General features: G+C 47.2%; 1 protein-coding gene across 4 annotated transcripts in view; it reads right to left on the reverse strand.

The window, feature by feature from the left end:
• satb2 (SATB homeobox 2) overlaps positions 1–14,761 on the reverse strand; it is a 282,285-nt gene that overhangs the window by 145,800 nt on the left and 121,724 nt on the right. For 3 of the 4 annotated variants that reach the window (XM_072479024.1, XM_072479014.1, XM_072479005.1), the window contains exons 9-10: positions 14,120–14,332; positions 13,205–13,360 (exon numbers count right to left, since the gene is read on the reverse strand). In XM_072479024.1, coding sequence (XP_072335125.1) covers positions 13,205–13,360; positions 14,120–14,332 — 369 coding nt within the window. The remainder of the gene's footprint in view (positions 1–13,204; positions 13,361–14,119; positions 14,333–14,761) is intronic. The other variant, XM_072479035.1, reaches the window with a different exon arrangement.

The following is a 14,761-nucleotide window of genomic DNA, read 5'->3' on the forward strand; positions in this document are numbered from 1 at the left end:
TCAGAGAAGTGTAAAAGTAATAGGGTAATCATAGTTGGGGATTTCAACTTCCCCAACATTAACTGGGGTAGCCATAGTGTGAACGGTTTAGAGGGAGTGGAATTTTTAAAATGCATCCTATTCACATGAATAGGATGGGAATAGAGGGATACGGACCCAGGAAGTGTAGAAGATTGTAGTTTAGTCGGGCAGCATGGTTGGCATGGGCTTGAAGGGCCGAGGGGCCTGTTCCTGTGCTGTACTTTTCTTTGTTCTTTGTTCTTTGTTCACCCAGGAGAATTTTTTAAGCCAGTGGGTAGATCGTCCATCAAGAGAGTGGGACGTCCTGGGCTTAATTTTAAGTAACAAAGTTGGGCAATTGGTGGAGCATTTTGCAGATAGTGATCATAACTCGGTTAGATTCAAGATTGTTATGAAAAAGGACAAGAATGGGTCTGAAATCAAAGCACTAAACTGGGGAAGGCCGATTTTAATACGATCAGATATAATTTGACCAGACTGGACTGGGAGCAGGCACTTTTAGGTAAATCTGTGATAGAACAGTGGGGCACAGTCAAGAAGGAAATAGGGAGAGTACAGCGCCAATGTGGTCCGATCAAAAAAAAGGGAGGGACCAACAAATCTGCTGAACACTGGATATCGAGGGATATACAGCATTGGATAAAGGGGAAAAGGGAGGCAAATGGCAGATATCAAGGTCTCAAAATAGCAGAAGCCCTATAGAATTTTCAAAAAGGAACTTGAAAAGGAAATCAGGACAGCAAAAAAGGGGGCATGAAAGTATACTGGCAGGTAAAATAAAAGAAAGTCCTAATTTGTTTTTCAAGTACATTTAGAGAAATGGATAACTAGAGAAAGAGTAGGGTCCATTAAGGACCAGTGGTAATTTATTTGTGGAGCCGGAGGACTTAGGTAGTATTCATTAGTGAAAGGGCTGGTGTGGGTATAGAAATCAGAGAGAAAGACTATAATTAAATTAATAATTATAATAATAATTGCTTATTGTCACAAGTAGGCTTCAGTGAGGTTACTGTGAAAAGCCCCTGGTCGCCACATTCCACGCCTGTTCGGGGAGGCCGGTACGGGAATTGAACAAGGCTGCTGGCCCTGTTCTGCATTGCAAGCCAGCTGTTTAACCCACTGTGCTAAACCAGCCCCTATTATTAACAAGGAGAGAGAGGAGGTACTGAGTGGCCTGGCAGGATTAAAAGTAGACAAATCTCCAGGGCCAGATGAAATGTATCCCAAACTGTTGAGTGAGGCAAGGGAGGAAATAGCAAGGGTGCTGGTAATAACTTTCAATTCCTCTCTGGCCACAGGAGGACTGGAGGATAGCCAATGAGGTACCATTAATTAAGAAGGAGGAAGAGATAAACAAGGAAACTACAGGCCAGTCAGTGGTGGGGAAACTATTGGCAGCAATTCTGAGAGACAGAATTAATTTGCATTTGGAGAGGCAGAGATCAATCAAGAGGAGGTCATGTCTGATCAACTTGGCAGCACGGTGGTGCAATGGTTAGCATTGCTGCCTCACAGAGCCGAGGTCCCAGGTTCGATCCCGGCTCTGGGTCACTGTCCGTGTGGAGTTTGCACATTCTCCCCATGTTTGTGTGGGCTTCGCCCCCACAACCCAAAGATGTGCAGGGTAGGTGGGTTGGCCACGCTAAATTGCCCCTTACTCGGAAGAAAATGAATTGGGTACTCTAATTTTTTTTTTTTAAATGGCTGACCAACTTGATTGAATTTTTCGAAGAGGTGACCAGCTGTGCAGTTGAGGGTAATGCATTTCACATAGTCTATTTATACTTCAGCAATGCTTTTGATAAGGTCCCAAATGGGAGACTGATAGCGAAGGTAAGAGTACATGGAATCCAAGGGAATTTGGCAATCTGGATCCATGATTGGCTGAGTGGCAGGAAGCAGAGGGCGATGGTCGAGGGGTGTTTTTCTGACTGGAAGCCTGTGTCCAGTGGGGTCCCACAGTGATCCGTGCTGGGGCCTTGCTGTTTTGCTTTATATAAATTATTTAGATATGATTGTAGGAGGGTTGTTCAGTAAGTTTGCGGATTATACAAATATTGGTGGGGTGGTAAATAGTGAGGAGGATAGCCTTAGATTACAGGCGGATATAGACAGGCTGGTCAGAGGGGCTGATCAGTGGCAAATGGAATTCAATCCGGACAAGTGTGAGGTGATGCACTTGGGCAGGACAAACAAGGCAAGGGAATACATGATAAACAGCAGGAACCTAAGTAGCACTAAGGATCAGAGTGATCTTAGTGTGCATGTACACCGGTCCCTTAAGGTAGCAGAGCAGGTGGATACAGTGGTTAAGAAGGCAGATGGTATACTTGCCTTTATTAGCCAAGGCATAGAGTTTAAGAGCAGAGAGGTAATGCTGGAGCTTAATGAAACTTTGGTTAGGCCACAGCTAGAGTACTGTGTGCAATGCTTTACATATTGGCTGGAATGCCCCAATCCCGCGGCCATGTTCTGACGCTGGCATGAAAAGTGGCGCCAACCACTCCGGCATCAATGGTCCCCGATAATGAGGAATGCTCTCCTTCCTAGGGGGCTAGGTCGGTGCCAAAGTGGTCCCCGCAGCTCCAGCCGGCGCGGAACGACCGCCGCGAGTTCACGCATGCGCGCTACGGCCGGCGTGATTCCGTGCATGCGCGGGGGTTCCCTACTCCACGACGGCCCCTGGGCAATATGGCGGAGCTCTACATGGGCCCGGCGCGGAGGAACATCGGCCCCCACGGATGCTGCCCGCCTGCCAATCAGTAGGCCCCGATCGCGGGCCAGGCCACCGTGAAGGCTCCCCCCCGGGGTCGGAACCCCCCGCCCTCCTCCAGGACGGCCCCCGCAGACACAAATTCCAGGTCCCGCCTGGTGGGACCTGAGTAACCCACGCCGGCGGGACTCGGCCGAACCCGGAGGCCACTCGGCCCGTCGAGGCCCGGAGAATCGCCGGGGGGGGGCGCTTTCAATGGCCCCCGACCGGTGCAGCGGCCACCCTGCGGGCGCCTGAGAATCGGCGCCGGAGAATAGGTAAGCCGGCGTCAGGGCGGCTGGCCGCGATTGTCGCGTCCCACCCGGGGATTCTCCGACCCGGCACGGGGTCTTTAAACATGAATGTTAGTGGGTTGACCAGTAAGTTTGCGGATGATGCGAAAATTGGTCGGGTGGTAAATATTGAGAAGGATAGCCTAATATCACAGGAGGATATAGACGGGCTGATTCGTGACAAGTGGAATTCAATCCAGATCAGTGTGAGGTGCACAGGACAAACAAGGCAATGGAATACGTGATAAAGGACAGGACCCTGGAAAGCACCAAAGTAGATACAGTGGTTAAGAAGGCATCTGGGGTGGGATTCTCCCATCGGGCGGCTAAGTGCCGTGCAGGCGTAAAACTGGGAGTGTTTTACTCCGGCATGGCCGCCCGTTCCGAGACCCCATCCTGCAGCCCACAGGTGGCTAGCACGGTGCTGGAGGGGCCCATGCCGCTCCAACTACCGATCCCGGCCTGAAACTGGCGCCGCGGGGTCCGCGCATGCGCAGTTTGGCCGGCGCCAACTGGCACATGCATAGTGGCCTTCTTCCCCACGCCAGCCCCGACGCCAAATGGCGCAGGGCTACAGGAACTGGCGTGGAGGAAAGGAGGCCAGGCCACTACGGAGGCACCCCCCCCCCCCCTCCCCGGGGTCAGACCACCCCTCCCCCCCCCCAACAGGCCACCCCCGGAAGCTTCAACGCCGAGGTCCCGCCGGCTCAGAGTATATTAGAATGGCGCCGGCGGGTCTCGGCTTTTGATGACGGCCGCTCGGCCGAGCTGGAGAGTCATCGCATACCCTGACCGGGGCCGCGCCGACCCCACCGGCCCCAGTGGCGCCGATTCTCCGCTCTGCGGAGAATTGCGTCCTGGCATCAGGGCGGCATGGCACGATTCACGCGGCCCGCTGGCGATTCTCCGACCCGGCGGGGGGTCGTAGAATCCCACCTATGATAGGCAGCACGGTAGCATGGTGGTTAGCACAATTACTTCACAGCTCCAGGGTCCCAGGTTCGATTCCCGGCTTGGGTCACTGTCTGTGCGGAGTCTGCACATCCTCCCCGTGTGTGCGTGGGTTTCCTCCGGGTGCTCCGGTTTCCTCCCACAGTCCAAAGATGTGCAGGTTAGGTGGATTGGCCATGATAAATTGCCCTTAGTGTCTAAAATTGCCGTTAGTGTTGGGTGGGGCTACTGGGATATGGGGATAGGGTGGTGGTGTGGGCTTGGGTAGGGTGCTCTTTCCAAGAGCCGGTGCAGACTCAAATGGGCCGAATGGCCTCCTTCTGCACTGTAAATTCTATGATTCCATGATATTTGCCTTTTTAGTCAAGGCATCAAGTTTAAGAGTAGGGACTGTATAAAACATTGGTTAGGACGCAGATAGAGTATTATGTGTACTTCTGGAATCCACATTATAGGAGGGATGTGATAGCACTGGAAGGGGTGCAGAGGAGATTTAACAGGATGTTTCCTGGGCAGGAGAGTTTTAGCTTTGAAGAGAGATTGGAAAGACTGGGCAGGAGGTTTAATGGGGAGTGAGGAAAAGCTTTTTACGCGAGGGCGGGAGGAATCTGGAACTTGCTGCCTGAAGAAGGTATGGGGAGATGGTGGCATTGTGCTTTGTCACTGGACCAGTAATCCAGAGACCCAAGATAATGATCTGGGGACCTGGGATCGAATCCCACCACGGCAAGTGGTGGAATTTAAACTCAATAAAATATCTGGAATTAAAAGTCAAGTGATGACCATGAAATTATTGTCGATTGTCATAAAAACCCATCTGGTTCGCTAATGTCCTTTAGGGAAGGAAATCTGCCATCCCTACATGTGACTCCAGACCCACAGCAATGTGGCTAACTCTTAAAAGCCCTCTGAAATGGCCTAGCAAGCCACTCGGTTGTATTCGACTGCTACGAAAACACAAAAAACGAATGAAACCAGATGGACCACCCGGCATTGACCCAGGAATCGGAAACTACAACGACAAACCCAGTGCTGTCGACCCTGCAAAGTCCTCCTCACTAACACCTACGGCTTGTGCCAAAGTTGGGAGAGCTGTCTCACAGACTAGTCAAACAAAAGCCTGACATAGACGATACTCACAGAATCATGCCACACAGCCAATTTCCCAAACACCATTATCACCATCCCTGGGTATGTCCTGTCTCACCGACAGGACGGACTCAGCAAGAGGTGGTGGCACAGTGGTATACAGTCAGGACCCCATGAAGCTCCTGCTGATTACCACGTACCTGCCACCATCAGCTGATGAATTGGTACGCCTCCATGTTGAACACCACTTGGAGGAAACAGCAAGGGTGGCAAGGGTGCGGAATATGCTCTAGGTGGGGGACTTCAATGTCCATCACCAAAGTTGGTTCGGTAGTACCACCACAGAGCGAGCTGGCCGGGTCCAAAAAGATAAAGCTACCACCTCACCAACCTACCTGCTGCAGATGCATCTGTCCAGGACAGTATCAGTAGAAGTGACCACTGCACAGTCCTTGTGGAGACAAAGTCCCGACTTCACATTGAGAATACCCTCCATCATGTTGTGTGGCACTACCACTGTGCTAAATGGGATAGACTTCAAACAGATCTGGCAACTCAAGACTGGGTATCCATGAGGCGATGTGGGCCATCAGCAGCAGTAGAATTGTATTCAACTACAATCTGCAACTTCATCGCCCAGCATATTCCACACTCAACATTTCCACTAAACCAGGGGATCAACCTAGTTCAATAAAGAGTGCAGGAGAGCATACCAGGAGCAACCCCAGGCACAGTGAAAAATGACGTGTCAACCTGGTGAAGCTACAACACAGGACTACTTGTGTGCCAAACAGCATAAACAGCAAGTAATAGACAGAGCTAAGCGATTCCACAACACACGCATCAGAGCTAAGCTCTGTAGTCCTGCCACATCCAGCCATGAATGGTGGTGGACAATTAAACAACTTACTGGTGGAGGAGGTTCCACAAATATCCCCATCCTCAATGTTGGAGGAGCCCAGCACATCAGTGCAAAAGACAAGGCTGAGCCATTCGCAACAATCTTCAGCCAGAGGTGCCGAGTGGATGATCCATCTCAGTCTCCTCAGGAAGTCACCAGCATCACAAATATCAGTCTTCAGCCAATACGATTCACTCCACGTGATATTAAGAAATGGCTGAAGGCAATGGATACTGCAAAGGCTGTGGGCCCTAACAATATTCTGGCAATAGTCCTGAGGATTTGTGCTCCAGAACTTGCCGCACCCCGAGCCAAGCTGATCTAGTACAGCTACAACACTGTAATCTACCCGGCAATGTGGAAAATTGCCTGGAGATGTGCTGTACAAAAGAAACAGGACAAATGCAACCCAGAAAATGACCGCCCTATCAGTCTACTCTCCATCATCAGCAAAGTGATGGAAGGAGTCATCGGCAGTGCTATCAAGCGGCACTTACTCAGCAATAACCTGCTCACGGACACTCACTTTGGGTTCCGCCAGGGTCATCAGCTCCTGACCTCATTGCAGCCTTGGTTCAAACATGGACAAAAGAGCTGTATGCCAGAGGTGAGGTGAGAGTGACTGCCCTTGACATCAAGGCAGCATTTGACCGAGTATGGCATGAAGGAGCCCTAGCTAATTTGGAGTCAATGGGAATCAGGGGGCAAACTCTCCGCTGATTGGAGTCATGCCTGGCACAAAGGACGATGATTGTGATGGTTGGAGGTCAATCATCTCAGCTCGAGGACATCACTGCAGGAGTTCCTCAGGGTATTGTCCTAGGCCCAACCATGTTCAATTGCTTCATCAATCTTCCAATCTTCCTCTCTTCCATCATAAGGTCCGAAGTGGGGATGTTCGCAGATGACTGTACAATGTTCAGCACCATTCGCTCCTCCTCAGGTAATGAGGCAGTCCATGTCCAAATTCAGTAAGACCTGGATGATATCCAGGCTTGGGCTGACACGTGGCAAGTTACATTCATGCCACACTAGTGCCGGGTAATGACCCTCTCCTACTAGAGAGGATCTAACCATCACCCCTGGACATTCAATAGCATTACCATCGCTGAATCCCCCACAATTAACATCCTGGGGGGTTACCATTGATCAGAAACTGAACTGGACTAGCCACATTAATTCTGTGGCTACCAGGGCAGGTCAAAGGCTAGGAATTCTATGGCGAGTAGCTCACCTCATGACCCCCCAAAGCCTGTCCACCATCTACACGGCACAAGTCAGAAGCATAATAGAATGCTCTCCACTTGCCTGGGTGAGTGAAGATCCAACAACACTCAAGACTCTTGACACCATCCAGGACAAAGCAGCTCGCTTGACTGCTGCCCCTTCCACAAACATTCCAACCCTCCACCACCGGCAAACAGTGGCACCCATGTGTACCAACTGCAAGATACATTGCAGAAACTCACCAAGGTTCCTTAGATAGCACATTCCAAACCCACGACTGCTACTATTTAGAAGGAAAGGAGAGGCATGACCTGGGAACCCAATCACCTGGAGGTTCCCCTCCAAGTCACTCATCATCCTGACTTGGAATATATCGCTGCTCCTTCACTGTTGCTGGGTCAAAATCCTGGAACTCCCTCCTTCCCTGAAAGCACAGTGGATGTACCTACCCCTCAGCGACTGCAGTGGTTTAAGAAGGCAGCTCATTACCACCTTCTGAAGGACAACTAGGGATGGACAGTAAATGCTGGCACCTAACTAGTGACACCCACATCCCGTGAATGAATTTTTAAAAAAGTATTTACACTTGCACTCGTGATGCCAAGGCATACAAGGCTATGGGCCAAGTGCTGGAAAATGGGATTAGAATACTTAGGTGGTTTTGAATGGCACAGACACGATGGGCCTAACTGTCTTTTCTGCGCTGTGGACCTCTATAACTAATGTCTGTAAATCAGGTAGACGTATTTAAACTGGGCTGATGAATATAAATCAGCCAGGTGCATTTAAATTGGGCATATGTATGTAAATCAGCCAGGTATATTTAAATTGGGCATGTGTACGTAAATCAGCCAGGTATATTTAAATTGGGTATGTGTATGTAAATCGTGCAGTTGTATTTAAATTGGACATCTGTATGAAAATTGGGCAAGTGTATGTAAATTGTATACATACATAAAGTGTATGTAAATTGTGCATGTGTATGCAAAACAGATTTTGGAAAAGAGTAAAAACAACAGGGTTGTGGTGATGGGAGACTTCAACTTCCCCAATATTGACTGGGACTCACTTAGTGCCAGGGGCTTAGACGGGGCAGAGTTTGTAAGGAGCATCCAGGAGGGCTTCTTAAAACAATATGTAAACAGTCCAACTAGGGAAGGGGCGGTACTGGACCTGGTATTGGGGAATGAGCCCGGCCAGGTGGTAGATGTTTCAGTAGGGGAGCATTTCGGTAACAGTGACCACAATTCAGTAAGTTTTAAAGTACTGGTGGACAAGGATAAGAGTGGTCCGAGGATGAATGTGCTAAATTGGGGGAAGGCTAATTATGACAATATTAGGCGGGAACTGAAGAACATAGATTGGGGGCGGATGTTTGAGGGCAAATCAACATCTGACATGTGGGAGGCTTTCAAGTGTCAGTTGAAGGGAATACAGGACAGGCATGTTCCTGTGAGGAAGAAAGATAAATACGGCAATTTTCGGGAACCTTGGATGACGAGTGATATTGTAGGCCTCGTCAAAAAGAAAAAGGAGGCATTTGTCAGGGCTAAAAGGCTGGGAACAGACGAAGCCTGTGTGGCATATAAGGAAAGTAGGAAGGAACTTAAGCAAGGAGTCAGGAGGGCTAGAAGGGGTCATGAAAAGTCATTGGCAAATAGGGTTAAGGAAAATCCCAAGGCTTTTTACACTTACATAAAAAGCAAGAGGGTAGCCAGGGAAAGGGTTGGCCCACTGAAAGATAGGCAAGGGAATCTATGTGTGGAGCCAGAGGAAATGGGCGAGGTACTAAATGAATACTTTGCATCAGTATTCACCAAAGAGAAGGAATTGGTAGATGTTGAGTCTGGAGAAGGGGGTGTAGATAGCCTGGGTCACATTGTGATCCAAAAAGACGAGGTGTTGGGTGTCTTAAAAAATATTAAGGTAGATAAGTCCCCAGGGCCTGATGGGATCTACCCCAGAATACTGAAGGAGGCTGGAGAGGAAATTGCTGAGGCCTTGACAGAAATCTTTGGATCCTCGCTGTCTTCAGGGGATGTCCCGGAGGACTGGAGAATAGCCAATGTTGTTCCTTTGTTGAAGAAGGGTAGCAAGGATAATCCCGGGAACTACAGGCCGGTGAGCCTTACTTCAGTGGTAGGGAAATTACTGGAGAGAATTCTTCGAGACAGGATCTACTCCCATTTGGAAGCAAATGGACGTATTAGTGAGAGGCAGCACGGTTTTGTGAAGGGGAGGTCGTGTCTCACTAACTTGATAGAGTTTTTCGAGGAGGTCACTAAGATGATTGATGCAGGTAGGGCAGTGGATGTTGTCTACATGGACTTCAGTAAGGCCTTTGACAAGGTCCCTCATGGTAGACTAGTACAAAAGGTGAAGTCACACGGGATCAGGGGTGAGCTGGCAAGGTGGATTCAGAACTGGCTAGGCCATAGAAGGCAGAGGGTAGCAATGGAGGGATGCTTTTCTAATTGGAGGGCTGTGACCAGTGGTGTTCCACAGGGATCAGTGCTGGGACCTTTGCTGTTTGTAGTATATATAAATGATTTGGAGGAAAATGTAACTGGTCTGATTAGTAAGTTTGCAGACGACACAAAGGTTGGTGGAATTGCGGATAGCGATGAGGACTGTCTGAGGATACAGCAGGATTTAGACTGTCTGGAGACTTGGGCGGAGAGATGGCAGATGGAGTTTAATCCGGACAAATGTGAGGTAATGCATTTTGGAAGGGCTAATGCAGGTAGGGAATATACAGTGAATGGTAGAACCCTCAAGAGTATTGAAAGTCAAAGAGATCTAGGAGTACAGGTCCACAGGTCATTGAAAGGGGCAACACAGGTGGAGAAGGTAGTCAAGAAGGCATACGGCATGCTTGCCTTCATTGGACGGGGCATTGAGTATAAGAATTGGCAAGTCATGTTGCAGCTGTATAGAACCTTAGTTAGGCCACACTTGGAGTATAGTGTTCAATTCTGGTCGCCACACTACCAGAAGGATGTGGAGGCTTTAGAGAGGGTGCAGAAGAGATTTACCAGAATGTTGCCTGGTATGGAGGGCATAAGCTATGAGGAGCGATTGAATAAACTCGGTTTGTTCTCTCTGGAACGAAGGAGGTTCAGGGGCGACCTGATAGAGGTCTACAAAATTATGAGGGGCATCGACAGAGTGGATAGTCAGAGGCTTTTCCCCAGGGTAGAGGGGTCAATTACTAGGGGGCATAGGTTTAAGGTGAGAGGGGCAAGGTTTAGAGTAGATGTACGAGGCAAGTTTTTTACGCAGAGGGTAGTGGGTGCCTGGAACTCGCTACCGGAGGAGGTAGTGGAAGCAGGGACGATAGGGACATTTAAGGGGCATCTTGACAAATATATGAATAGGATGGGAATAGAAGGATACGGACCCAGGAAGTGTAGAAGATTGTAGTTTAGTCGGGCAGTATGGTCGGCGCGGGCTTGGAGGGCCGAAGGGCCTGTTCCTGTGCTGTACATTTCTTTGTTCTTTGTTCTTTGTTCTTTGGGCAGGTGTATGCAAATCAGGCAGGTGTAATTAAATTGGACATCTGTATGTAAATTGGGCCGGTCTATTTAAATCAGGCATGTTTATTTAAATTGGGCAGGTCTATGTAAATCGGACATGTATATGTAAATTGGGTATCTGCATGTAAATTAGACACCTGTATGTAAATTGGGCAGGTGATGTAAATTGGGCAGGTTTCGTTAAATCAGGCAGGTGTACTTAAATTTGGCGTATATATGTAAATCAGGCCGCTATTTCTAAATTGGACATGTCTATGTAAGTGAATCTGCTGTATGTAAATCAAGTTGGTTTATTTTCATTGGGAAGGTGTCTGTAAATAAGTCAGGTTTATTTAAAGTTGGTATGTCTTTCTAAATTTGAGGTGTATGTAAATTGGGATGGGGTACAGATTAGACGACCGATCCTTGCATCAGTTTGGTGTTGGGAAGGTTTGGTTAACTGACCCATCCTCAAAGACTGTGTAATGAGCAGCGAGAGCATGAGAGATAGATCATGTATATAGTTGAAAGAAGCGAGCTGTGACCATGGTAAATCTGAGCCAGGGCAGTGAAAATATTTGCAATGGTGAAATACGCTGCTAGGATAAGCCATCAGTTTACAGACCACACGTGTGGTATAAATAGAGAATAATGGATATCTCAGAGTAATCACAAGATGGTAATATACTCAAGGGATTTGGTTGATGTCATAAACTACAAAGTGTGCAGCTCAAGCAGTTTAGAATTATCATCTGAATCAAAATAATAGATTACAATGTCATGTCCACGGTGTTAAAAACAAGGGCGGCGCTGAGTCCAGAGGTAGCGATTTTCGGGGTGTCGGAAGACCCGGGAATCCAGGAGGAGAAAGAGGCAGACGTTCTGGCCTTTGCTTCCCTGGTAGCCCGGAGACGGGTACTATTGATCAATAAATTCTATTATTAGCTTGGAGGGACTCAAAGCCCCCGAAGTCGGAAACCTGGCTATCAGACATGGCTAGCTTTCTCTGTTTGGAGAAAATCAAGTTCGCCTTGAGAGGGTCACTGTTAGGGTTCATCCGGAGGTGGCAACCGTTCGTCGACTTCTTCGCGGAAAGTTAATTGTCAGCAGAAGGGGGGGGGGGTTAGTTTAGCTTAGAGTAGGGGGTTAATAAGGACGAGACCTGTAAGGGAGGGAGACGGCTTTTGCACTACTGTTTATAGTTTCATGTACATTGTTTATTGTGTTGTTGTTATTCCAAAAAATACCTCAATAAAATGTTTATTTAAAAAAAAATAGAATACAGGCTTGAAATAATTCTGAAATATGTCTGTCATTTCTTTGAAATAATACATATTGTTAGTGCTGTGGGTGGATTAATAATGTTTTGGGTTCAGTTTGTGTATGTATAAACTGTCAGAAAAACCTTCACCCAGTACAATCTATGTGATGTTGGTGCATAATGACACCCACACTGAAGATGACTACTACATCATTATTCAAAGTTGGTCATGAAATAGTTTTTCCCACGTGTTATATATACTGATCTTAGAATTTCTCTAATCGATATCCTTCACAATAGAAAAAATGAAGCCAAAAGAAAACAGCAGGGCATCTAACATATATTAACCTCTATACTAACTGGTGGCATTGGGCTGCACAATGTTCTGGTGTGCAGTCTTTATCTAAAAATAAATTTAGCGTACCCAGTTCATTTTTTCCAATTAAGGGGCAATTTAGCGTGGCCAATCCACTTACCCTGCACATCTTTGGGTTGTGGGGGCGAAACCCACACAAACACAGGGAGAATATGCAAACTCCACATGGACAGTAACCCAGAGCCAGGATCGAACCTGAGACCTCGGCGCCGTGAGGCAGCAGTGCTAACCACTGCACCACTGTCCTGCCCCTTGCATGGTCAATCAACATATACCTGGAGCAATACTGGTGTTTACCTGTTAAGTGCTACTTTGAAGCAGTTATGAGAATTGTGGTCTTACGCCGTGGCTGCGCAAAGTTTTGTCTTTGTGGATAACATCAGTGCCTACCCTGGAGCTTCAAGGACCCAAACCAAAGGTTTAAGCGAATGGTCTCACTTGTTTGAAATTGCTGAATCTTCGCTTTATTATTTGGGTTTGTTCACCAGACAATAATGTTAAAAGCACAGCACCTTTGCGACCAATGGGTCCGGACAAGTCAGTGGAAAACAAAAATAAGGGCAAATGTGCCGCACCTACTCTAGAGGCCTGACCAGCAGATTTCAGGAGCCATGCAAGACCTCAGGGCCACACACTGACTTCCTTGAGAATCATGCAGTGGGCACTTTGGATGCGATGTAAACTGATGTTCTTTTCAGACCAATGTAAAGCGAACATAGTCGACGTACAGAGAGACAGGCGAGTTGGCAGAGAAGAAATGGAATCACCCGCATTGTAACCAGAGATGTTAAGAGCAATGTGGCCCGTTGCCCTCTCACCTGACTTTTATTTGCTGCCACCTTTGCAAACAATGCCTGAGACACTTTGGCCCGTTTCATCTCTTGCTGGATTTCATCGTAAATAGCTGATGTGATGTTTAGGTTTGTGCTCTCCACTTTAACCAGAAGGTCTGATGTTGACGCAGAGGTCTTGGTCTACAGAGAGGGAGCGAGAGAGAGAGAGAGCATCAAAATATTAAAAAAGAAACTGCTTTCAGCCAGCCATCTGTGCACAAATCATCAACGGATTTCAGTCAGCTGATGCCAAACTGCATTAGCTATGGAGGACACTTCCTGTCCATTATTCTAATCAGGTTAATTGTGATTAGAAATAATTGCTGTTCAGGAACAGAGCATTCCTATAGGACATGCTAACACAGTAAAGTCTTTTTCATGCTGTTTACCAAATCACTAAGGTAGGCTGTGCAAATCATGACCAGTAATAATAAGCATTTCATCGGAAGCAGACAGGGAAAAAAAACCTGATAAAGCAGCACATGTACACGAAGATTTTAAAAATCATGCCTTAGAGTGGAAGGGCCAATACTCTGAGAAAAAAATTGAGTAAATGGGTAGAGGTCCCAAAATAATAAATTATTACTCAGTTTAATGTGCTCCCAAAAGTCTAGCTCATCCTTTATTAACACATTACATATGTCAACCCGGTATGTACAGTATACCATCATTATCATTACTATGCTAACCATGGATACTGATCAGTTCATAGAGGAAATCACTGGAAATGAAAAAAATGTAAATTTCATGGAACACTGAAAGAAATGCAGCTGATTTGATGGTTTAATTTCCTTGATGCCGATTTACATTTATGTATTCTCCCATGGTCATTTTTTAAAGTGGGCAAGTCGGCTTTGAGTTCCCGCATCAATAAAAGAATAAAGCTTGCTTTTTGAGTACCTGAGAGGCTCGAGAAGACCCTGGGCTGCCTGCTGAAGGCGAAACCATGGAGATGTTTGGGTTCATGCTTCGTTCTCTCTCCTCCTGGTAGATTCGGTCACGTTCTGCCTCTGGAAGGTTCAGGAAGTTCTGCATGGCTCTTAGATTTACAAGAAGTGACTGGGATGCTGTTCTGGGATCTTCCTCTTTGCGGAGGATCTCTGATAGCAAGCCCTGGTGTAGAAGGCACCCAATGTCATTAAAAAAATTCAAGTGAAAATACCCTGCCCCCAACCAACCCCTCCCTCATCTTATACTCCAGTAATTCCTGCATGCAGAGACGCTTTTGGTATTCTGCAGTACAGTAGATGCAGCTCATGACATGAAGTCTTTTTGGAAGCAGGCAAGCCGCCCACTGATAAAGTGCTCAAATTCTGAATTTGCTTTCAGTCTGTTTCAGCATAATGTTGGTGTTGACAGTTAGCAAAATAAACTCATAAATCAGCTTCAAAACTTTCACAATTAAAGCAGTTTAATGCAAAACCCAGTAAGATAAAATCATTTTCACTTCTAAGTGGCTCTTTTCATTTGACATTTGCAAGGGCTGCCGCTCAATAACATCTGGTCAACTATAAGCATTTTAAGTCCAGGCTGAGCACTGCT

The sequence above is a fragment of the Scyliorhinus torazame genome, chromosome 2 (assembly GCF_047496885.1).
Source record: "Scyliorhinus torazame isolate Kashiwa2021f chromosome 2, sScyTor2.1, whole genome shotgun sequence".
Classification (NCBI taxonomy): domain Eukaryota; kingdom Metazoa; phylum Chordata; class Chondrichthyes; order Carcharhiniformes; family Scyliorhinidae; genus Scyliorhinus; species Scyliorhinus torazame.